Source organism: Seriola dumerili, unplaced genomic scaffold (assembly GCF_002260705.1).
Source record: "Seriola dumerili isolate Sdu_G_001 unplaced genomic scaffold, Sdu_1.0 BDQW01000025.1, whole genome shotgun sequence".
Classification (NCBI taxonomy): domain Eukaryota; kingdom Metazoa; phylum Chordata; class Actinopteri; order Carangiformes; family Carangidae; genus Seriola; species Seriola dumerili.
This window is the reverse complement of record NW_019174280.1, coordinates 16,401,885-16,427,369: the sequence shown is the minus strand read 5'-3', so window position 1 is coordinate 16,427,369 and position 25,485 is coordinate 16,401,885. Positions and strand designations below refer to the sequence as shown.

The 25,485-nt window shown below is 38.7% G+C and overlaps 2 protein-coding genes across 3 annotated transcripts; both read right to left on the bottom strand.

Moving 5' to 3' along the window:
* Positions 1 to 394: 394 nt before the first annotated feature.
* hlx (H2.0 like homeobox) lies at positions 395 to 4,490 on the bottom strand. Of its 2 annotated transcripts, XM_022770265.1 has the most exons (4): positions 3,910 to 4,490; positions 3,137 to 3,319; positions 2,811 to 2,995; positions 395 to 1,286 (listed from the first exon to the last, which is right to left on the bottom strand). In XM_022770265.1, the coding sequence occupies exons 1-4, from the start codon at positions 4,352 to 4,354 to the stop codon at positions 954 to 956; spliced, it is 1,146 nt and encodes a 381-aa protein (XP_022625986.1). In that variant the 5' UTR covers positions 4,355 to 4,490; the 3' UTR covers positions 395 to 953. The 2 variants fall into 2 exon arrangements, with proteins under 2 accessions (XP_022625986.1, XP_022625987.1); XM_022770266.1 differs by lacking the exon at positions 3,137 to 3,319.
* A 9,738-nt stretch (positions 4,491 to 14,228) lies between these two features.
* On the bottom strand, positions 14,229 to 22,119 carry slc35f6 (solute carrier family 35 member F6). Its single transcript, XM_022763988.1, has 7 exons — positions 22,080 to 22,119; positions 21,056 to 21,312; positions 18,463 to 18,535; positions 17,672 to 17,843; positions 16,995 to 17,210; positions 16,585 to 16,695; positions 14,229 to 16,001 (listed from the first exon to the last, which is right to left on the bottom strand). The coding sequence occupies exons 2-7, from the start codon at positions 21,130 to 21,132 to the stop codon at positions 15,514 to 15,516; spliced, it is 1,137 nt and encodes a 378-aa protein (XP_022619709.1). The 5' UTR covers positions 21,133 to 21,312; positions 22,080 to 22,119; the 3' UTR covers positions 14,229 to 15,513.
* Positions 22,120 to 25,485: the final 3,366 nt, after the last annotated feature.

Sequence of the window (25,485 nt, the reverse complement as noted above, 5' to 3'; positions counted from 1 at the left end):
TCTTATTTCTTTTGTTGCATATTTATGTGCATGTGCAACTTGAATTCCTATTCATTAATTGTTGCCGATTATTTTTTTCTAATTTAAATAGGCTAGTACAAAAACAAATAAAAACAACATAATTTAATAACCACACGTATATATTTTTAATACCTAAATTAAGGTCAGCATCCTCGCCAAAAGACTGATTGAATCGTCATGAGCAAGCAACTTGCAAATTTAAACACGGTAATAATAATAATAATAATGATAATAATGATAATGATAATGATAATAATGATAATGGTAATGATAACGATAATAATAATGATAATAATAATAATAATAATAATAATAATAATACGATTTTCAAAGTATAAGAAACATTTTATTTACAATATTTTCAGTGCAAATTATTATTAACAAAATAGCACAACTATATATTCAGACAAAAAAAATACATGAACACTGCGTGATGTTCTGAGATTCCATTTATAACGTGAAACGAGTGGTTCATAACCTAAAAATAAAATTCACAACCGCATATTTCCTCCAGATGAGAAAAACATGATGCACACAGAAGCTCCTGAGAGGAAAACGACAATAAAGAGACACTGGAGGTGGCCGGAAGCCTGTGGGTTTTATCATTATAGCCTGACAGAGAGAAGGAAACAAAGGAGACAAATACTAATGAAATTCACAAATTAGTTTGGACTATAATGTTCCGTGTGTCTGGGATAAAATAATGTGTCATATCGAACAATAATAGGCTACTTCCTTGTTGCTCCACTTGCTCCCAGGGATTACACCGGTACAGGCCTGGTTCTGGTCGCAACAATCCTCTGAATACCTTATAGTTTAGTGAACTGACTCAGCCACTCCAGATGGGTTTTTAATATCACTGTCGTTCTTCTGTCAAAAAATAATTAAAAGATTCGTTCTCATAGTTCATAACCTAAACCAACACGCTGCCTTCATATTAGCACCTGAGAGGCCGCTGTGTCTGTGACTGTGGCCGCTGCCGGCGCGCTGCTCGCCGGCGCGCTGCCGCTCATGATCACGCTGGGTTTATGCTGCTCAGAAATGTCCAAGTGTCCGTCAGAGTTTTCCTCCTCCGGGGCCTCGTCGGATTCACACTCGCTCCTGCCCTCGCTCTCACACTCAGACTCCGTCGGCTCTTTGGGCTCCCTGCTGCCGGACTCAGACACGCTCTTTTCCGGCTTCTCGTCCTTCTCCTTGTCCTTCTGAGCCTGGGCCTCTTTGGAGTGTCTCCACTTCATGCGCCTGTTCTGAAACCACACTTTCACCTGTAAACACACATCACACACACACACACACACTATCAGATTAGACTTGTTTTGTGCATGTAGGAGCAGCAGTTCAGTGGCATACGCTAAAAGACTGCAGCTGTAGACTATAGTTTATGCATTTAGACCTAATTATTAAGTAACACACTTTGCACACACTTCAGGGCTGACCAAAAGCTTAACACTGGCCATGAATATTTTTATTCAACCTTTATTTAACCAATTAAAAACCCTAATGAGATGTGAAACCTCTTATGAAAGGAAGGCCTGACCAAGACAGCAGCATAAAGAGCACAGATATAGTGTAAAAACACTAACAGACAAATATATTTAAACATATTAATATCATGTAAAATCATAATTAAATAGCAGAATCTGTTTCAGTTTTCAGTTATGACGTCATAGTTGACATGTTTCTTGGTAAAATGAAGTGGCAATGTACAATATGACGAAATGTAAACAAGGTGATACAGTAAGAGTCGACACTGGCCTCTCAACCAATCAGGTCACATCAGTTAGGATGCTGCCTTTGACTTCAATGGCTCTCAGGCCTTTTTTTAAAATTCATTCTCACTTATTCATTTTAGATTTAAAGCTTGTGTCCCGATTGAATCTATGTGTGGGATGAGGATGCAAACTGCAAAAAATCCAAAAGTTGCTTGTGTTAAGGAAATTGTTATTACAGATCGAAAGAGGCACAAGTTTCATTTCACATCCACGGCTGTCACGTCATGTCACCTGTCAGGGGTGTAGCTGGATGGATGCTGAGATCTGACCCGCTCAGTTTTAAGCAGCCTGGGTCTAACTTTACATTTTAAAGTTAAAAACTTACACATGGTGGGTTTTTTTATTGGCTGTTCCCAATATGTTTATAGGCAGCGTGGGCTTGGCATCCCACATAAAAATCACAGAAAATTTATAAAAATACAAATAATATTAAATACGAAAAAATCTAAATATCAAGAAATAAATGACCTTTTTTAATGTCAAAGACATGGATTAGGGGGGCTCATAACCTCAGTATTTCTAAAACCCTGGCTACGGCCCTGTGCTTTTATTGTTTTATTGTTCATTTGGGTCCTCATTAGCTGTTGCCTTGGGAACAACTGCTCTTCCTGGTGTCCATATTCAAAGAAAATACAGATACCCAACAAATATTTACACTTACATCATGTACAACAGCCTAAATAATATAGTTAAATCAACATTACATCCAACAATAAAACTGCATCAAAACCATATATAGACAAAAGGTTAAAATTATTTAAGAGTTATTTAAATGGGGTGAAGAGTGAAGCAAAATACGATGAGCATCCATATTGTAAAGAAATTAAAGAAACACTATTTTGTTTATTTATTTCGCAGGTCTGTCTTCAGGAATAAACTCTTAAAACATTTATTGTAGATGTGGTTTATGCCAAAAATATATTAAGACGTCATAAATCCTTGATTCATCTTGTGACCTGTGATCACCAGGGAAGACATTGGCCTCTGAAAGTCTGAATCCACAGCACTGCTTCTTACCTGAGCGTCTGTCAGCCCGAGCATGGCAGCCAGCTGCTTTCTGTCTGGCTTGGTGACATACTTCTGTATTTCAAATCTCTTCTCGAGTCCTTTCCTCTGCAGGTTTGAGAACACTGCCCTCGACCACGACCTTTTCCGCTTGTACGTCTGTGGCATTGTGTCTTTTGTGAGGACAGCATATGGACCTAAAAGACATGATGGGGAGGACATGAGGTTAAAAACGAAAGAGTCCAGAGGATCGCACTCACTGGAGGCGTCTCACACCTCCAACAGAGAGCAGGATAGGTCGGTTTCCTGTCTGTTACACTCCTCCAAGTGGTGACTACCTGGGAAGGTGTCCTGAAACTGATGCTGGCCTGATTGTCTGCTGCTGCTGCTGCCTAGTGAACTCATCATGGAGGACGCGTCGCTCATCCCGGGGTCTATGGAGGAGAAGTACTGGCTGGCCGGAGGCTGAACGGGGATGTGGATCCCTGACTGACGGTTCGAGCTAACGATGGACGTGAGATCTGTTACAGAGCGAGAGATGATGGGCTTCAGTCAGGAGAGAGTTATCGCAGTGACACACAGGCAGACTAGCACTGACGCTGCTCTTTACTGGGGCAAGATGGTCTCAAGTTTAGAGAGAGAGGGTGGGGGGGGGACCATATTTTTTGAATTAATAGCCTTGGGTTTTCTTTGCTGGGATGCTTTTGAACAAACTTCAGCTGCATTGCTGCTGTTTGTGGCTGATCCTGACCTTTGACCTCTCTGTGGAGGGGGCAAGAGAGGAGAGGATTTCCCCACAGGGCTCTTTAAAGTGCAGCTTATGAGGCTATTTGCGCTCTAACTACTGTGTGAACAAGACTGCCAGTGTTATAAACTGGAGCAGGTAACTGACTTTGCACATGTGCAACATTAATAGCTGCTTCTGGTTTGTTGCTTTCAGTTTCTAAACTTTGGACATGGGTTTGTCTTGTCTCGTGGTGGGCTACTTAATAACATTTAAAAAACACATCCCTATTTATTGTTTTCTGTGGCTGACATGACAGGAAACTTCTCTACAAACACCACATACCCTTTTGGAAAATATGAGTGTAATGAAAATCTCTCTGCTCACCTCTTAACGACGACTTTTCTTTGCCTTTTGGGTCAAAGTCTGTCGACAATATCCGGTCAATTCCAAATTTGAGGTCTTTGCTTGAAGGCGGGGGAGCTTGTTGGGAGTTAAATGCAGTTCTGGAGACTGAGGTTAGCTGTAGTCCGTGTCTGTGGTACGGAGACGCCGGACTCATCCTCGGACCGTAAACCGACGGCTCCGGCGCGACAGGGGAAGGGCGCAGCGGAGAGCTGCCGGAGTGGCCCTGCTGCGCGCGGTGGTGGTGTCCCATATGCACCACGAGCGCCGACGATCCCGGGATGTTCTCCGCATCTCCAGCCTGCAAAATGTCTGCGATGCAAAACGAGGGTTTCTTCATCGTGTCCACAGCGAAGCCCCCTGCGCAGTACGCAGACCACAGGCTAAAGTTCGATGCGTAAAACGGGTTGAGCCCGGCCGTGTACATCCCGCAGTCTCGAACGCGTCTTATTGTTTGTCAGGAGAAGGTATTACAGGACAGGCATGTAAAAAAGCAGGGATGGCGTTTTAGTTGGATAGTTGACCGTCCTCTTTGTGTAAGTGCCAAAATCGCTCTCCCAACTCTGAAATCCTAACCCTGCTGCTCCACTCTGAAGTTCCTCCGCTGACACTGATTGGTCGCTCTCTGAGCCAATGGCTGCCTTGCATTTGCTCACATCACACCCTTGCAATTTAGGATGATGTGTAACCCACACACACGCACGCACGCACACACATGACCGGGGGACACTTCGGAGCAATTTTGATCCTGAGATGATGGATTGATCACTTAAAGAGAACACCCCCCCCCCTCCTCCTCTTTACAGCCATATCACCGCAAACAAGAACGGTCGTAATGCGCATGAGCTCTTATTTTAATTCATATTTTTCTTTCTGAAAACAAATGATTTTCTCTTACAGGGTTTACATTTTAAAACAGTGTCTGATCTGTCAGTTTGCAACACAAAATACCTAAAAAAAATAATCTCAATAACTAGGTCATACCCTTGTGTAAAATAAAACGATTAGAATAATACGTATTTAATAAATAACCGTTAAAAAAATCGTGCAATAATAAGCAATAACCCCGAGCACAGGAGAGCGTCTATTAGCTGCTTCTCATCCTGTTTTTGATGGGCTGTGATTCGTGTTAAATGAGCGGATATTCCTGCTAGATTTGCTCCCAAAATAGAACATGTTTTAGTATTTTAGGATACAGCAGAAATCCTTATTTCTTCCGGAGCAGAGAAAGAGGGGTGGGGGGTGTGTGTGTGTGTGTGTGTGTGTGTGTGTGTGTGTATGTATGTATGTGTGTGTGTGTGTGTGTGGGGGGGTGCTTTATAATGACTGTTAGAACTTCCCTTTTTCAATATTTGTGCAACTTTATCTCGACCTGCAAGTTGCACGGTGACGCAAATCCGTCCCCATGCTCATAATAAACAGAGGAAATCTATTCCCCTCTAAAACGAAAACACAATTAACTTCAGAGGCGATACTTCATCCGCAAGGCCCCTCAAGATTCACACGTTGGGTCCCGGCCAATAAGATTTTAGAATCGAGGATTTAAATAGTAAAATGCAGCTTTAATGTTTTTAACACGCTGATTTGACTTGATTGAACCCCCAAGCAGCCTATTTTATAATATCTGCAATAAGAGCAGCAGCTTTAAAAATCTTGTTTAAATATATATATTTTTTTCTACCTGTCAATTAAAATGAACTCTCTCTCGCTTTCTCCCCTTCTCCCCCTGTCGTGCCTTGATACTGTGTGACCCCCCCGTCTCCTCACCCCTCCTTTCCCCCAAACTCTCCGATCGCATGTTTGCTCTTTGCATGTGTTGAAACAATGGCTTCTGAAGACCGCATTCATTTAGTCCTGATTCATGCGGGCGGAAGGGCCGATGACCCTGACTGCCTCCTATCATGCTGTTTTCGAGTGACACTTTTCCGGGTTAAAATTAGAAATGATTTTTTAACGTTTGCCCTCCATCATGCAGTCAAAACAATCCAGGGAAGAGGATGTAGCAGACGCAGCACGCCTCTGGTTATTTCAGGTGCTGATGAGCTTTTCAGTGGGAAGCATTTCAAAAAAAAAAAGAAAAAGACAAACAGGCCTCAGATCAGCCTTTACACACAGGACTGTGTCAGGGACTGGGGGACCAGGATAAATTATAAATCTCATGAAAAATTATTTCTTATTTTTGTTTTGAAAAATACATTTATGGCTTTACTGTTTTTGTTTTAATCAATAAGTTCAATCAAATAATAATAACAAATCATGAAAATCTAGTTTTACCCATATATAGGAAAAAATAAACAATTTCTAGCATTATTTGAAGCACTGAAGCAAAGCTTTATTACTAAAACACAGTTTTCAGAGCACGAGTGTTGCAGTATCCTTTGAAACACCTTCTCATTTAGTGTGTACCTGATGGGATAAAGTCCCTGAAGGTATCATATTATGTTTGTGCTGGAGCAAAGGCACATTAACCGTGCACTAGCCTCTTCACATGACTGACTCTGAGTGTCCAAACACATGCACAGTATTTAAATAAATACAACGAGACGATTTACAAACTGCTTCTTGTCGCCCTGATGAGCCAACCCCATGTGTTATCACATGGACTGACAATAATGAAGAAAACTGTTTATTGTTTCCTGCTCTAAAGGCTGCAGGTTCTCTGCTTATATCTCTGATTTATAATCTCCTTCAGTATTAATAGAAATGCAAGAGCGGCTGAAACTTTCTCACACAGAATGTTCAGAGAGAGAGAAAGCCTCCACAGCTCGGACAGATAATCTCTCTGCAGGACGATGCAGAAAGTAACTCTGCACATGACAACATCAGAATTTATAGCAGTGACCACGGATACTTTTCACTGTGCAGTGACTTTTTCATGCAGTTAATGTTTTATTCTTGTTATTTTCATCTTTTAATACGTAAAATGTTTATAATGCACCCAGCACTTTTTTTTTTTAATGCATGCTCTTAAAAGGAGAGAGCCAGAGCATAAACCTTTCACTGCACTGAAACCTGCATCACACGTATAGCTGTTTAACACACATAGGAATAAATCTGAAACTTTCTTCTGGCCTTATATTATTGCAACTGTTTTAAAGGCTGAGGTCTGAAAATTGAATATTTCTAAAAGGCACACATTTGATCCAGTAATCACCTGTAAAAGAAATGAAATATTACTTTTGCAGCCAGAGCCCTGCTGGATTCTATTATTCACCTTTATTTCCCTTTTCCAAACCAGTCCTCCGCGGAGCTGTATAAATGATGGCAGGTGGGATTACTGCCAGTGCCAGCGATTCCTGTCTCTAGTTAAGCGGTTGAACGTGCTTGAGGCTTGAGCCTGTCTTCAGAAACAGAAAGAGTCGGTCGCTATCAATCCTGAAAAAGCATTTTCTGTCTGGAAACAGAACATCATCCTTGTCAAACAGGCTGTTGTAAGATTTCATGAATGGGTGTTTCCAGTATTATTGTCCCTACACAGAAAAGGCACTTTCATGCACAACATTACAGCAGTGAAAGCACATTTATTTGTGTGTTGTATTTAATTACGATACTGAAGAACTTGTACTTTTGAGTATTACTATTTTATGCTATTTTTAAAAAAATTTTTTTTTTACATCTACTCCATTTTATCTTAATGGGAATATGGTGCTTTTTTTTTACCAGTTACTTTTCAGGTTGAAAAATAATATATATAAAAAAAACATATGATAAAGTTTTAAAGTAGGATGCATCGTTAAAGATTAAAGCAGTGACAGTCTTTTTGTCTTGTGAGTTCTCTCACTGGGGCCTGTTGTCATGTAGCAGCTCCACCAAAGAGACATTTCCCCTCTAAACTTCCAACAGGTTTCATTTATATCACTGTTTTAGGGCCAAGGATTTAAAATCAACCCAATAAAATGCTACAAATTGCAAAAGAATTGCAAAAAAAAAAAGTGTAGCAGAACTTTTGTTTTTTTATTTTCCTTTTACCATTAATGACATCATGATCCTTCAGATTCATCCTGTGACCCAGCATTGGAGGGACCCAAGCCCCAGGTTGGGAACCCGGGGACACTCCTCTGCAGAAGTACATCTCAAGTACATTTACCTCTTAATACTTTTTGAATCTGATTTCAAATGCAAGATTTAATTCCTTTCACTCACAGCAGAGTATTTGGACATCGCTGCATTGTACTTTTACTTGAATAAAAGGAGCAGAGAACTTCTTCCACCATTGCTATAGTCTCTGAAAAAACATACACAAGGCAAAAACATGTTTGGGAACATTTCTGCCATGCATGAAATGTGTTCATCATTTTCAGTTAATGAGTAACATTGCACTTCCAGATAAAAAAAGACTAATTATCTAAAAATTCCATAGTCAGATAAAACCCTCATGACTGATGAGTTGCTTAATTATGTCAGAGGAGGCAGCAGCTAACCTTACAGATTGCCAGTTCATACACTCTGCTAATCAGAGCTCGAACAAACAACATGAAAACAAAATGTCAAAGCATTTATGAGTCATTGTAGATGAAAACAAAGCCGTGCTGCTGTGCGCTGTTGACTACCTGAGGTTTAAAGCGTCTGACGGAGCCCATTGTTGTCGCCTGATTGCTCGCTGTGTGTTTTTCAGGAAGCCTTATCAGGCGGAGGAAAACTGAATGAGCACCTCAAACTGCAGCCCTGCTGGATCTGAGGCCGCTGGACAGAATTAAATGATTTCCATTATTACACCGAGAATTATTGCTCCCCTCTGTAAGACTCCAGCTCAAGCCAAGATTACTATTTCTGGCAATGTTTGCCTCAGGAAGGAACTTTCGCAGATTTAATGGGACCTGGGCCATTGTACACAGCCTTCTGTATGGCACTCTGCCATCATTTCCACAGAGAGAGCAGAGAGAAAAAAGAACTGAGGGATGTGTCTAAAGTCAATTCAAAACAAGACTGTCTCGTTTATGTGACCCTGAATACATCCAATATATCTCAAACACTGAACTCTCCCTGAGGTTGAGATGAACTCGGATGATACTTCATTTGCATGTAGGAGGTTCGATGTCTGACAGTGACTGCCTGCGTCTGTGATCCGTCTTGTTCTTCTTTGTGCGTTTGTTAATGAAACACGACTTTGTGCAGGTTCTTAACTGTAAAATCTGAAACAAATTACAAACATCTTTGTTTAATGATCTCAGCTTTGCTCACATTAAGCATTATTGTGGACAGAGGAAGTTTTAGATTCTTTGCCTCAGTAAACGTGGCAATACCAAAATATAAAATACTTAATTATAAGTAAAAGTCCCACATTAAACATCATGCTTAAGTGAAAGTACAGAAGTATTATCAGCAAAATGTACTTTAACGATTAAAAGTAAATCGGCTTCTGTAAGTGTTATATTATTATATAGTTTATTACTTAATCATTACAACTTTCAGGTTAATAGGTAAGTAGCATTTTATAGTTGCACTTGGTCAAGGTGGAGCTAATTTTAACTGCTGTATAGGCTAATGTATTGTATTTTATGTTCAAATTTAAATCATTTTTTTGTGAGAGATAAGATGATAAGATAAGATAAGATAAGATAAGATAAGATAAGATAAGATAAGATAAGATAAGATAAGATAAGATAAGATAAGATAAGATAAGATAAGATAAGGCTTTCTTGATCCCTGAGGAGAAATTCACATGTTAAAGTAACAGAGGCTAAGAGTAAGAAACAGATAACAAACTATTTGAATTAAATGAATAAAATATAGATTAAGAGATTAAAGAAATGAAATAATAATACATTAATACCTTGCAAAAGAGGTAAATCTTCATATACAAAATAACTCATTGCTAAAGCTAAATGTAGTGCAGTAAAATTACAATATTTCCATATAAGTATAAAGTAGCATGTAATGGAAATACTCAAGTAAAGTACAAGTACTTGGTACAGCACTTAGTACACCACAACAATGTGTTTATATTGTTCTCAAATTTCCTGGTGAATCATGAAAACTACAGTGAATTATAATTATGTAAAAATATAAAATGATCAATTAATCTAAGTGTTTACAGGCCCAGACAGCGTCACAGCATGTACTTATGACATGTATACGTTTTCCATATCAAGAGGATGTGACTGCAGTTAAACTGGATCCTGATTATTCCCGCAGATATTATGTAAAACATTAATGAGCATGTGAAGGCACTAAATGTACAAGCAGCTCCCCCCAGTGACTAAATCTTTTTTCCTCCTGTTCGCTTATTTATTTATTTATTTATTTATTTACAAATGTAGTTTTCATTTTGATGATGATCAGCTGATTGACAGAAAATTTACAGGCACCTGCTTTGCCGTCTGTGCTGTTATCATGATTCTGGGCCGGGTCCACTATGGAAATAAGTTATTTTAACTTTGAGTGTTTTTATCTTGTGTCATGCTTTCATTTCATCTCTTTTTAATATGCTGTTTATAATTTATTCTATTTTGTTCATTTTCTGTATGTCCATGTTATTTTGACCCTGTTTTTTTTGTGTATGTGTGTTTTCAGGGTGAACATGTGAGAAAAAGAATTATGAGTAGATTGTTTTATGACAGAATATAATAAAATCAAAACATTTTGATAATAATTTTTTTCATGCATTTAATGATTCCAGCTTCTCCAACTGGCTTATTTGCAGGTAATTTGATTTGCACATAAACTGCTGGATAAGATGATTAGGAATAAATAGACTAGCAGGATGTTTTTGTCGCCTTATGAAGATCTTGAGCTGCTGACTTTTATTTTCCGATGCAGTCAGTGCTGAGGAAATGCATCAACTGCTTATATTGAAAAAGAAAAACAACAAAACAGAAAACATAACCTTCAAATTTCATAATCACGAGTATAGAAAGATAAATAGACCGATAAATGATTTACAGCCCGATGTGTCCAAATCAGGAAAACAAAACTTCCTATCATTTTCTATCATTTTTTGATACTGATGTTTATTGAAAATTAAATGCTGTTGATTCCTCAGCCTCAAGGAAACAATGACAGGTGTTGATTTGTAAACTCTCATTGCAGCTTTCTGCTTCTCTTTGCACATAATTCACAGGAGAGCACTTTTGTTTAACTCCACCACAGAATAAAATGAGTCCACAGACTCAGACCGTCTGAATGAATGAGAATAAGGAGAATAAATCCCATCAGAGCCCCCCTGTTTCCTTTTGTGGTAGTGGGGCTTTTGCTCTTTGCTCTGCACAGTCACAGTTTAAAACATTAAGTGGTCATTAGCTGGACATTGGAGTGGTAGACTAATCACACTCAGCCCAGGCTGCCCTCTGCTGTAAACAACCTAAGGGGAAGCTTTTAAATATGATGGTGACTCAGTGCCTTTGAGCAAAACCATCCGTTTACATTACAACAGATTAAAGTCGCCTCTTGTTCAGAGGTCCAGGGCCCTCTACAGCTCCAGTGTGTCCAAATGTAACACACGGTTAAATCACACATACTGGGAGCTCTGAGCTAAATACTGTAGGAGACTAATGGAAACACAAAAGGTCATAATAACAAACCATTAGGGCCTAATGCTGCTTCTCCAGAGGGGTGGCAAGCTGCCATGAGGAGCATAAACCACTGCAAGAAAAAAATAAAAAAATAGGTCAGATATGTTTGAAATATCTATTTTTTATGAAGCGGAAATCTGATGCAAAGAGTCAGTTTCTAATTCTTCTCATTTTTTTTGTCGATTTTGCCTTGATAACTGAGGACTTTGCAGCAATAAATACATTTTACTCATGCAGAATACCTTACTTTGGAGGCCGGATAATTATTTACACTTGATCGAAAAAAAATTGAATACCTGGTTCAAAACATGCGACCTAACAGCGACAAAATCGATCTCTTAAGCGTTTGCAGGTTCAAAATGACTTCACGTAAAAAAAAAAAAAAAAAAAAAAAAAAAAAGTGTCTGCAGACGCATCGAGGACAGTCAGGGTGATGCAGAGCAGAGTATCTCAGCCTGCAGCTTTAATAGTTCACATCCTCGGCCAAATCGACGCAGCGGTGGAAAAATAAGACGGAGAACACGATTCATCAGCAGAGGAACTCCAAACAGCAGCAGAGAGGTTTCCACTGAGAACTCCATGAAGTTACACAGTCCGGTACATAGTCCTTTATATACTGTATATATCCGATTATATGTGTCTCTATTTATTCTGAGTGGAAAAAGACATCCATTGAAATGGATGAAAAATAGAATAGAAACTATCTATCTATCTATCTATCTATCTATCTATCTATCTATCTATCTATCTATCTATCTATCTATCTATAGTTTATTTGTCTCAGGGGAGGAGGACAAATTTGTCCAGAAACCAGCTACTGGAAGTTTTTCCACGCTGTCCCAGGAGCGTCTTTTGCTTCGGATGATTATTATTTTGTTATTCTGTGTTTAAGGTCAGAGGCTGTGGATCTCGAGCCAGCTGCACCATAAACACATTTCCCTCAAACGGAGTCTAATTTAGTTTAAATGTAGCCAACTTAAAAAGACAAAAAAATGTAATTCAAAGGGAGAATAAATCGTTATATTTTTCTTTATAATAATTCAATATGGTCGTCTGTGGTAGATGATCAAGTATTGACGTTATAGAGAATTACTCTACTTTACTCTGACATTTAATATACTGTGTATTAACTCACAGATACTGTCGATCCTACCAACATATTTCATGAAGCAGATATTTCTTACATGTCGTTTAGGGTTATTTAGGGCTGCTGATGCTGCTTTTCCACAAGGCACTGCATCCTGCTCTGTATTCACTTTAGAGCTTATTTATGGTTATTTCAAATAGGCTACATACGTGTATATTTACAGTGGAGTCATTGTGTTTTATGACCTTACTGTTACTGTACTGTAGACAACATACTGTGACGTCTGTGACGAAACCCAGCAGCACGCGCTGAAGAGCTGGCTTTCATTGTTTAGCAAAACGCTGCCATCTAGCGGCCACAGGCTGCTTCGCTGCCAGCAGAGTAAATATGAAAATAAAGGGCTCTCATTAACATCAGTCTGAATTACTCTGAAAAACCAGACTACAGAAATAAATAAATAAAATGCAAAAATTTGTTTTGTATTCAGTCTACCTATTCTGCATGTACAGTAGCTCACTGTGGAGGCGACATGAACTAAAAATCCAAACCATGTTCACCTGTTTTTCCAGAGCACATGAATATATACACTAGTGTTATTTCTTATTCTCATAATAAGAAAGCTATCAAGACAAAACATAATTTATTTTGAAAGCATCAAATATATATATATCCTGTTGTGAGTGACTGTGGTTATTTGCTCTGACTACATTCAATGTATTGTTAAAAAATCCACTAAAATAAAAAAGGATAAATAATTACACCATAAACCAACATAATCTGATAATACAGATTAGAATCAACTGATATTTGTTTGTGAAAATATTAACCTTGTACACATTTAATTGAAATGACAGTAGAGACTAATGTACAACTTAAGTAATTAATAGCTGCTGGTTATCAACTGACATTAATTTGTTTCATAATCGATGTGTTCATGTGGTTAATTAACATAAATCTGTGCGTGTGTGTGTATTCACAAGTTTTACCTTCCTCCTGTTCCTGGAGTTGGACGGGGTCATATGTACAGATCTCAGGGGACTCCTGGGTTCAACCTTTGACCTCCATTAAAGTGTGAGAGCGGTCTTCAGGGAGGATGTTGGGTTGACTCAGGAAGTCGAGGCAGGTGTCAGCTGCTGGTGTTAGTGACATCTGACCCGTCGGCTGACCTTTCACTTTTTTTCTTCACTTCAGCCTCAGACATTTGACACAATTTCAGTACAAATTGGTCTTATTATCGTTCGTTGTATCAACATTTATCATTAATGTAAATTTCTCTCCTTTTTCATCCTTCTAATACCAAAAGTATGAGAGCCTTATAAACCTGCAATGAGCGGCAACTGCTGAGGCCTAAAAACACAATTTAGGAATATTTTCATTATTTGTCGATCTCATTTGTCCAACTAAAACGTACTAAAGATTCAATTTGAAAAGATAAAACACATTTGAGAAGCTTAATTTTTTTCTTGGGTAAACAACCGTAATGATCGACTGATTATCAGAAATATGAACTTTCTGTTGATGGACTAGTTGTTTCAGCTCTAAGCACAATTTCATAGCGATAATGATGCAGAACAAACAGGTTTGAAGACTTCTAAACTTGTTTCAGATGTTTTTTTTTTTACCCTCTCTTTCTGACTATATTACATCCACTGACTAGTTTTCTGCAGGCCAACACAGGCCTGAGTAAAAATGCCATTGCACCATTCAACAAGTGTGATTTAATGACAGTTCCCTTTTTTTTTTTTCTTACTGTACGTTACAGCCAGTGCCTTAGATAACTCAAAAGAGAAGGAGAAGCAGGATTTACAATTCAAGTGCAGATCACGTGGTGTAGGAGCTCTGACTTTTTGATACATGTCAGGGCCTGAGAGCAAATATACAGACATATTCCTTTCAAACTGCTTTCCTGCATACACTTGATTCTGTATCAACTAAACTGAGATCATGTAACAAAGTGGCTCTGCAGTTTGATTACCAGACCTATCTCTGTAGTGCCTCTGCAGTGAATTGGCATTCAGTGTACAATCTGCACACTGGAAACACTTTGGCACAGTCATACTGCACAGTCAGCAACATTTAAAAAAATAAAACCCATTCTTAAAATAGATCACCAGACATAAAAATTTGCATACAGGACAATTTGTACAGACATTAAATCAATATCAGAAACAAAGTGACAATAAGCCAACTGTTAATAATCTGCATAAAACATCTGATCTTGTTGTGTTTTTTTTTTGTTTGTTTTTTTATAAACCTTTGCTTTAGTGATACAGCTGTAAAAACACAAAAAAATTATTCAGTTCAAGTTCTATTTCTAAAAATAAAAAACAGAGGAGAGGGTCAGGGAGCAAATGTTGATGTTGGCTATATATTATTTTGTTTTGTTTCTGAAAGACATAAAAACTCATATCTAAATTAAAGGAATCCCTAAAAGAAAACCTTATTAAAGCTCCATCAGACAGCCCCTCTACCATCTGTTTGTTTGACATTTTGGGAAATGTTCATATTTTCTGTCTTGCTGAGAGTTAGCTGACATGACCGATACCTCTCTTATGTGCCGGAAGTATGAAGTTACAGTCACCAGCTGGTTAGCTTAGCATAGCATAAAGACTGGACACAGGCGGAAACGGCCTTATCCAAGGGTAATAAAATCTGTCTCTCTCTTTAGCTCACCAACATAGTGACATAAGTGTTACATCCTGTAATAAAATGACACGTTCTGATGGTATCGATCTTCTCATCTAACACTTGTCAAGAAAGTGAACAAGTGCATTTTCTTAAAATGCTGAACTATTTAAAAAAAAAAAAAAAAAACTTCCACACTCTCATGTGAAAAAATTGTGTGAGGTCAGTTGAAATCTGAGGTGTGAACAAAAAAGAAAAACTATTTAAAAACAGACAGCATTCCTGAAAGGTGCAGTGTTTTTGACAGACAGTCCAGTACACTGGGTTGCCGTCTGTGCTGAGTGTGTCGACCATAAACAAGTTTTAGCTCTCGTCACCGGCCTGCACCCTGCCGTCGTTCAGCAGTCTCTCTCTTTCTCCTGGGCTGCTCTCTTCCTCTACTTCCACCATGCCGGCGCAGCACGGTAACCTGGCCAGCAGGGGGCGGTGCAGTCCGTTGTAGAGCGCCGTGCCCAGCAGCAGGACCAAGAAGCCCAGGACCTGCAGGCCGTGAAATTGCTCCCAGTGCAGCGCCAGGCTCACCACCCAGATGACCAGCGTACGCAGGCTGTCCAGCACCATGCGGGTGGTGGCGCTGATCTCTTTGGTGACGCTGATCCCTGCGAAGTTGAAGAAGGCGATGCTGACCGTGTTGCCCAGCAACGCTAACAGGATGAGAGGCTGGTGTCCGATCTGACAGAAGGCGTCCAGCGCGTCCTCCAGCACCTGTCGAGGGTTGCCGCTGAAGTCGCCCACAGGAATGAAATACATGGGGATGAGCAGCAGCGACAGGACGAAGAAACCAAAGAAACCTGGAAATAGAAAGCCACACTCCATCTGACGTGTACTTGAATTGTGAGCGCTTAAAATCTACTTGCAGTGTGTGACCAGTCCAACTAAACAGTGATTTATCTTACAGTTAATGTAGTTATTCACAAAGCAAAAGCGAAGATAAGAGGAAAGTCTAAAAAAATAAATCAACAACTTTGCTTATCAGAAATATGTTTCTTCTGCTTTCTTCTCGTTTTGTGATTACACCCCTCAGATCTTGTGACCCCTTGTAATACAAATGCCACAGAAGAATAAAATGGGCAAAATATATAGTTAAATATAAATTCATTGTAGATGCCATGTGGCTAAATATTCATAAATATTCATATATATTCAAATGTCCAGTCAACTGTACAGTACTCTATTATAGATATTTCTTCTGAGACCGTGACTGGTATTTGTTGGAAAACTGATAAACTGGTCTATCTGTTGTTGTTGTTGTTGTTGTTTGTTGATGTTTGACCTTTGCATTCCTCATCATTGACTTCTTCTAACATTGACAACTCAGGACTTTGGCTCATTCTACTTGTGTTCATGTAACAACTGGATGAACGACTGCTGTACCTTCAGTACCAACTGCACGAAGAGGATGGACGTCGTGTTTGTAGACAAACTTTTCTTCCAGGACCATCTGCACTGAAACAATGACCTGAGCCATGATGATCAGAAGGTCTCCTGCAGGACCAAAGGGAGAAGTGGTTATTTCAGTGCTAATGACACATTGCATGTTTTGGGATGAAAAAAAACAAACAAACAGTGATGCAGAATTTTCTATATAGTTTCAGGTAGCACTTGCACATATAAGTTAAGTAGAAAAACTGTAGAAAATATTTAGCCAACAATATGGCTACACTTTGTTTCATTGGTTTTACTCGTCTTGCTGTTATCCTGCAACACACTGGAATGAATACACAGTTAATTACTGCAGAAAATAAAGCACATGATATTAAAAAAAAAAAAAAAATCCACCTTACCTGTGATGATGTCACTGAGTTTGTGCGAGTCGCCGCTGTGGCCGCTGAAGAAGTCGGCGAGGCCCACTATCACCAGGCCCAGGATGGTGATGAGGATGCCGATCCACTGGCTGACTAACAGGCGACGCCCCAGAAAAGCCACAGAAAGCAGACCTGTGAAGATGATAACAGCTCCACGCAGCATCTGGAAGCTGGAGGCACTCGTCATGCTCAGGGCTGGAAACCGAAAAAAAAAAAAATAAATAAATAAAGGTTTTATTAGGACAGATACATGAAGGACAGAAGTTGATCAGTGCAGCTGATTCATTAACAATGCCATGAGTTCATTTGTATATTCATGATCTAAAATACATGCTTTTCTTTCCAAGACACAAGAAGAAACAATTCAAACTGCCCAATTTATTACAAAAATGACACTGAGAAAAACAACTTTGTTATCTTTGACTGAATTATCTGTCTTCCTGACGAAAGGCAGGAAAAAAAAGCAGATAATCTTTATTGAGCGGCTTCACCAATGGGACTTATGAGTCATTACATTTGACCTTTGAGGGGCAGATCAGGACACAGGCTTGCAAAAGCTCATGCTTATACCATAAAAAAAAAAACATCTGAGCAATTTCAATAAGGAGGTGGCCAGTGTTTTCTACCTATTCAAGAAACGGACATTTGTCACTTACCAACATACATGATGGAAGTGGCCGTCATGTCACACATGGCAGGAGCTAAGAAGAGGAGAGGGTTGAAGCTCTGGCCTGGGTTCATCATGGGCTCCGGTCTACGTCTGTCATGGCAAAGCAAGATGTAGAAGACTGCAAGACAGCTGAACTCCCCCAGGAACATACCCACTGCCTGGACAGGTAGAGTAGGAGAGAGACAGTGACACAGACAGAGACGGCAAACAGATATCAATTCACTTACTGACTTTGGAAATCAGTTACTGGTTTGATTTTACTTCTGGTAGAAAATTGAACAAATATATTGATTTGTTTTCACTTATTGCCAAAAAATATATTTAATATGTTGCATTCAAGTGCAAAGACATAATCGTGCATATCTGTGGCTTCTGGTTAACAGGGCTGGGTATCATCAGATATTTTTCAGTAACAACGCTGATACAATACCTGTGCTGATAACAAGACTTTTTTTTTTTTTAATACCCTAAATTGAGACATACAAACAAGTCAAATCCTTTTTTTCCCACTTAGTAAAAGAAGACAAATATTTCACACAAGCAGCTGTGTCATCACTTTGCCTAAATAAAAATTCTCACACCTCCTCTGATCAAAAAATAAGTTACACATTGGGTCAGGCGTTTGATGCCAGTTTTCGATACTTGACAGTGGTTGATAACTGCGACAGACTCCTTTTTGTTGGTACCAAGAAAGAATCAAGGTTAAATACTCAGACCTCTTTGTCCAGTGTGGTGCTGAGTGAAAGTAAAGTCTGAAACAATACTGCCACTTTTTACCTGGACAAATGGATGGGAGAATCCATGGTCAGGGTCATCATGGCAACCCTTCGCTGTGAACATATCAGCCCATCTGTCGGACACGAAGACATTATTAGAGTTTAATTATGGATATTCTACAAAGTCAAACACACTGACAACATTGAGCTAGAACTGCACAAATTAGTTGATTAATCAATTAGTGAAGTGAGAGAAACTTCATATAATAATGTGGCAATAAATCCATGAAAAACCAATAAACCTTTGAATACATCACCGTGGTGTGTGGGAAAATACAATAAACACAATTTTCTGACATTTCATAAACAAAAAAGTAATTGATTAATTGAGAAAAAGTAAGTAGATTAATTGGGATAAAAATAACTAAGTTGCAGCCCTATACATCACAACCCAGCTCTGCTGACTTTGTTTCCATTCACTTATTTCAACATGTTTAAATTATTATGTGGGTCTAGCACTGAGTTTTAAGAGAGTTTTCCTCTCTTATTTTGTTTTCTTTCATATTATCTCTGTGTTTTACCAGCAACCACCTGAAAGACTCAGCCGTGTAGAGCTCTACTTCTCCTCTCACTGAGTTCATTGAGGGTACACTTGTTTTATTGTGCCCTTACATAAAACATTGAGTCAAGTAAAAAACTGTACAGTCAGACAAAAAGACCTGATGAAGTGGCTTGTGAAGTTAATGAGTGTTTAGGTATAAGCCTTTATAGTCAGACAGTCAGAGGAAGCATGATCGGCATGTGAGCGTCCTGTCTGATTCAAAATGCATGACAAGGGAAAAATCATTAAAGCTGATGACACAGCACTTCCTTAAACGCAGCATCTTGTGAGCTCATCAATACACCAAGGAAACTAGAGTGGGCCTGTTGCTGAGTGATCCAAATCTGCTATGACTATCCTCTTTATTTGTGGTTAATACCTTTTGGATTAAATGTCTTTACATGGTGCATGGTTCCATGAAAAGAAAGAGGCACCAAAACTATCAAATTATATGCTGTGACCAATCTAAACTGTAGGGCTTTAAAACCAGTGAGGCAGCGCTGTGACGAGGCCGGTTTCAGGTGGCTGCCGTGAAACTTTACCTGTTTGTTTCTGTGCTCTTCTGTGAGCAACAAGACACAGCTTGTTTTGTCTGACACATTAACACGAACAGTGTGTTCAAAATGGGATACATTGCAGTTTTGAGTTTTGTTTAGCTCAGAAAACCCGCAAATGTAAATGTGTGTGTCAAGCAACAGAGACCTGACTTCATAGATTAGAGAAGTAAAAGAAGCTGAATTTCTTGTTTCACTACAATGGCAAACCTCTTACTATCGTGAAAGTGCAAAGATATTCATCAACCAAAAAAATAAATAAATAAATAAAAATAAAAGACAATATTCTCTCATTCCATTACCTAAATATGAAGATTTTTAGCTTCCCTCTGTTTAGTATAATATACAAATTGAATATATTTAGCTTTAGGACTGTTGGTTGGACAAAACAAGTTGTGTTGGTCATTTATTACCATTTTCTGATGCTTTAAAGACCAAATGACAAATCAAGCAATGAAAAGAAGCATATAAATACATTAATCGATATAAAAAATAATGTTACTTGAATATATGACGACTTATATTGGGGTTTAAAAGATCAGTTGCTTTATAGACAATGAACAGGCAACAATTTTAATAACTGAGTAATTGTTGTTAAGTCTCATTCCAGGAGGAATCATTTAACAGATTGGCAGTCTGCAGTATCTCAAATGTGAGGATTTGCTGCTTTTCACTGTTTAATATTGCTGTATATTGAAAATCTTTGGGTTTTGTGTTGTTTATCAGATAAAACAAGTAATCTACAGACTTCTCTTTGAGGTCTGAGGGGTATTTCTTTTGTTTTACGGTGTCTAGATAAATTTAAAGACCAATCGATAATGAAAGCAAATGGTTAGTTGCACTCCTTCATGCGAGCTAAAGAAGGCTGAACTAGTCTATCACTTAACCTCTGACAGGTCATGAATACCTGAGTCATGTCCCAGCACAACAGGTTTGTTAAACACACATAGCTCTTGATAATGGCATTACGCCGCTGCAGAGCCAGATTATTTAGGAGAAGTGAAATCGTAGTAACATTTGGCCTTAGCTAAGTCTATACAAACAGTCTGTACATCCCGTTAACAGTTGCTTCCTGACAGAAATCCGACAATGTCTGTGGATACTGCTGAAACGTCTGTCCCCCCAAAAAATTAGCTTCAGCTGCATCATTCATAAGAACATTACATTAGCCGTCTGTAAAGCTAACTACCTGACACAGCGTTAGCTTTTTATTTACCAGCTAATGTTACCTGCTAATGGCTATAGTAGCTGTAACTGAATTGCAAATGAATTAACATTTACATACTACAATAAATTCGTAACAAAAGCGTAATAAACAAACTACCTCGATTAGTTTGTTAATGATTTGGCTAATAAAGGAAACGGGCATTCACATTTTGAGTTAAACATCGTCTACCAACTGTTTTTAGCGCACTGTTACTGGCCAATTCTCCTAAAGTTAATTAAGTTTAACTATAAACACATGCCACCAATGGAAAAACATAATCAAATTTACTCACTTTGCAGATAATGTGTTGATAGAGCCCGTCGTGAGCATAAGTCCCGCAAGGAAAAGCTGGTATTTTGTCCAAGCCATGCTGGACGTGCAAACGGGACAAACAAACCAGGAACAGACGACCACCAAGCTGCTTTTTTTGTTTGAAGAGACCCAGGTTGTTATTCTCACTCTCTCTCCGAGGGATCTCCTCTGCCTGTAAACGCCACATGACAGCCCAGTCAGGTGACTGCTGCGCAAAACACGTGCTGCCTTCAGGTCCTGCCGGAAATGAGCAAATAAAATAATTATGTACCACAATACAGATGAAAGTGAATATTTAATCGTTTTTTTATGGCCAGATACTACATACATGAGTTCACACAATCCAGCCTCTCATCCCCGTCTCTCAATCTAACCCTAAATGTTCTCCAAAAAACTCAAGGATATGAAAACTGTACTTTTATTTACACCTTTTGTTAAAGCTTTGTGTTAATGTGTATTGTTGTGCTCCATTTGCTCAATTGTTGTGCTGGCTTGTGTCCCATGGCTTAATTGCATATAATTTTGTAAATATAAATATATTTTTACCGTAAAAAACGGAATACTAGAGGTCCGTGTCCGACTGGAAACACAAGCTTAACATTCCGCTTGTGTTTCCAGTCGGACACGGACCTTTCCGACCAAGCCTACTGTTTGGCTGTCAAGAGAAAATTATATGCAAGTTTAACGCCACATATCTTGCGCTGCACGTTATTGTCGCCTTTACTTACAGACATCACCTTTCCTGGTTACGGCTGCCATGGTGCACGTAACGCCAACTGAGTTCAACTATTGTAGCCAAAAACAACACGTGCGCAGGTGCACCAGTGGTTAAACGCTACCAGAATAATGACGTCCCCTAGTAAATACCACAGTTGTGATTTCTTCCTTAAGCCTTTACGTGTATTAAAAAGGCTGGTTGCTAACAAGTGGCTCAGTGAGACTACGGAGGTTTTCGTTCGTACGTTAAACGTCATCATGCCGAACATGAAAACCAATCCACTCACCAGTCCGCTTTTACAGCCTCGTTTTGTAAACACTCGCACTTCTGCAAACTATTACTAACGCTGTAAGATGAAAGGAGAGGAAGAAGTAAGTGCGCTAAATCAAACTGCCTAACCCAAGTAGGAAGTTTACTAGTGGTGATGTGTAAGTCATGCGACCGTGGTGTAGTTATTTTATAGCCTAACATAACTTTTTCACTTGTGGCAATTATATTTAGACTTCAAAAATCACAGTGGTGTTCATTTTTGAAGATTATGCTGCTGAACAAAACGGGTAGTATCATAAACTTGTTTGTCACAGCTTTTTTTTTGTTGTTGCAATAATCGAAAAGGCAATGTAAGAATCCCAATGGGTTTTTTGCAGAGGGAACCAGGGTGATGCTAACTTCCGGGTCATCCCTACGACACTATATTACATTTAGCTTACATTTACATCTACTCGTTTGGCAAATGCTTTTATCCAAGGCGACTTGCTAGTGATTGACATCACTACTTAACTATACACTAACACTACTTGATTTGAAAAATTTGTCAAATTAATAACAGTTAATTGATGTATTATGACGGTTCTGGAACAGGATTACATCCCCACCAGATCCTGACCCTTTAATAAAATGCAGATCAGCAGTTTACGAGGGGACTGTGAAGGCAACATGATAGGCCTCATGGATGAACAGCAGGGGGAGTCAAACACCAGCTATGGACCATCATCATTTGAGAGTGGGACCACACTAAAGTTTCCCCTCTGTGGCCTCTCACTGCTTGAAATTAGAACATGCACTCCAATTTTCATGAGGATGCTGCCCCTTTATGCTTTTTAGTAAGTGTAGCTTTTTGAAATCTACACATAAAAGGTCAATAATCACAAAAGAAATTATATTTATTTAGGCATGTGTATTGCAGTATAAGCTAAGCTATCACAAGAACCTGAAAGAAAGACACAGAAATTACTTGCTTTTGTGACATCTGCACTACCCGCAACTACCTTTAATCCTCTTTGGTACTGGACACACTAAAAATCAGAGGAAAGCAAGATATCACACAGATTTTCTTTGCTGCAGAAATAGGTTTTTTATGAGTTATTCTCCTTGTATCACTCTGGTGTGCTAAACAGGATTTTTGGTGACTTCCCAGACAGCTGATGAGAACAAGGAGTCGTCTGCTCAGTGACTCTTTGTGAAGTGTCTCATCTCACTTCTCACTGCAGACAGCAGTAAAACCTCTTGGCTCCCACCACTTAACATTTAGCTATCATAACTCTACTTAGATGCTGTCATGAATGCAAAAAACTGAGCTTGCTCTTGTGACTAGATTTCCCATGTATCCACCTTGTAGAATTAGGACATACCTGTAATGAATATACATGGGAATTAGGCTGGTTTGAGTGCTAGATAATTTTACTGCAGCGGGACAGTGGTGGGACTTAAAAAAGCAGACTTTTTATAGCTACACTACAAGGGATGCAAAAGTATAAAATTAAATGTATATCACCATAATATTAAGTCTAAAGCCCCAGATATTGCAATTGGTATTTCAACCCACAGCATAATAGTGTTTAAGTGAGAAGTCAGGGGTTCACCAAAGTCATTAGGATTCATTCTGAGGGGACAATAAAGCTTTACTGGTAATTCAGCTATATTAAAAATACTGTATATGTATAGCAGAGAGAGTAGGAGAGAATCAAACAGACAAAGTGTTGAAACCAGTTGGGACTAGGCAGAATGCAAATATAATGCGACAATGCCAGTTGTTTACAGCAGCTCCGCAACAGTTTTTAGCTACATCCTCAATTTCTTACATTGACCATAAGTTTTGACCTATTCTTGTTTGGTCTGGACCAAAGTGGTGTACCAACTGGGCAACAGATACACGTTGCCATTCCTAGAAAAATGTTTAAATGGTTTATCCTCTCGGGAGCATGAATATGGACAATTGTAAATCTGCTAATTAGCATTCATGTGTGAGTAATCGTGTGCAAAACATGTTAGAACCTAAAAATGGACAGAGTTCACCCTCAATATCAGAATGCCCATTTACTCTTCATATTTCTTCTGTATAACTGATTTTTTTTTGCTTGAATATTGGAAAAAGGTAAGTGGAGTCATACAAAAATATTAAGATTTAGCCCTCTGGAGATCATCTTATTTATCAAACCTTTGTGTCTTTATACAATGGGTAAGCCTCATTGAGGTTGGAAACGCACTCCTCACCTGTCCATGAATATCACAAACAGGATCTGAGACACTTCCTCAATTCATGGGTTTTACTTGTTTACAAAAGAGAAATTGTCCAAATCCACAATGCAAAATGTTATCTTTATTGTTTTTCCATTTTTTGGAATATGCAGTGGAACAGGTTTATTTATTTATGTATCAATTTATTTATTCATTAATTCATTTGCATTCATCTATCAATTCATTCATTTTTGCTACAAGGAGATTCATGTGTTGGTTGGTTGTGACATTTTGCAACACAGCGCCTATCCTCACATTGACCAGCAGATGTCCTCATTGAGGTCTGATTTGATAAGCTTCAAGTAATGTACCATGTTTCAATATAACTGTGTTGACAGTTTCGCTGTTTAGGAAAGCTTCACTTTGCCATCACTAACTTTTGTTGTCACATCAAGGTAAATCCAAAGTCAGCTGGATTAGGAAGTACAAGATGACCATAACACTCACCTCTGCGCAGATATCCTTCTTTCTCAGCTGAGCAAGAACAACTGCTTATATAGTCTGTTTCTCTACTGAACAGCCAGCCTGGACAGAACCAAACTTCTCTCCGGGGCACCTCGTCTATTTCATCTAAAAAGATGAATGACAAAAAATTACATTTGTCAGTCAAAATTAACAGTACACACAAGACATAAATTATAATTTTGTAAATGCGTCAAATCAGAAAAATAATTATGAGCACAATATATTTAACTTATAACCATCCCCACAGTCATGGTATGACCCATGACATCATTGATGACATCAGCAAGAGCATAAAGTAGGGAAGTGTTTGGCTGCCACCCCCTTCAGTAACTCCAGGAATCCATGGTGAGTATGTAGGATGAAGGTTCTCAGATTAAACCAATAAAGTATTGTAGACCTGTTTGTATTTAGCCAAATATAGTGATGGTAAATGTAACAAATCACAATGCTAACCACAAAAAACCTGTCATACTAACAGTTTCCAGCGCTAAAGATTATGATTTGGATAATATAAGGCTAGCATTAGCTGCTAACTTTTGGTCCTTGCAGTTACAAAGATAGCTTTAGGTCTCCTAACCTCTGAATATTACAAGGCTAGCTTTAGCTGCTAAGTCTTGGACATTACAAGGCTAGCATAAACCTACATTACAGGATTGCCAGTAACATTAGCTAACATGACGAACATGAAAACATGTTAGTAATATTAGCCA

What these genes read in the sequence shown, in the direction of transcription:
- hlx (XM_022770265.1), bottom strand. Translation starts at nt 4,354, where the DNA reads ATGTACACGGCCGGGCTCAACCCGTTTTACGCATCGAACTTTAGCCTG. An exon ending in AGAAAAGTCGTCGTTAAGAG is followed by an intron (nt 3,320 to 3,909) that starts GTGAGCAGAGAG and finishes GCTCTGTAACAG; the next exon opens with ATCTCACGTCCATCGTTAGC. An exon ending in TCGGGCTGACAGACGCTCAG is followed by an intron (nt 1,287 to 2,810) that starts GTAAGAAGCAGT and finishes GTGTGTTTACAG; the next exon opens with GTGAAAGTGTGGTTTCAGAA.
- slc35f6 (XM_022763988.1), bottom strand. Translation starts at nt 21,132, where the DNA reads ATGGCTTGGACAAAATACCAGCTTTTCCTTGCGGGACTTATGCTCACG. An exon ending in ATCAACACATTATCTGCAAA is followed by an intron (nt 18,536 to 21,055) that starts GTGAGTAAATTT and finishes CGTGTCCGACAG; the next exon opens with ATGGGCTGATATGTTCACAG. An exon ending in CACTTCCATCATGTATGTTG is followed by an intron (nt 17,211 to 17,671) that starts GTAAGTGACAAA and finishes TTCGGTTTCCAG; the next exon opens with CCCTGAGCATGACGAGTGCC.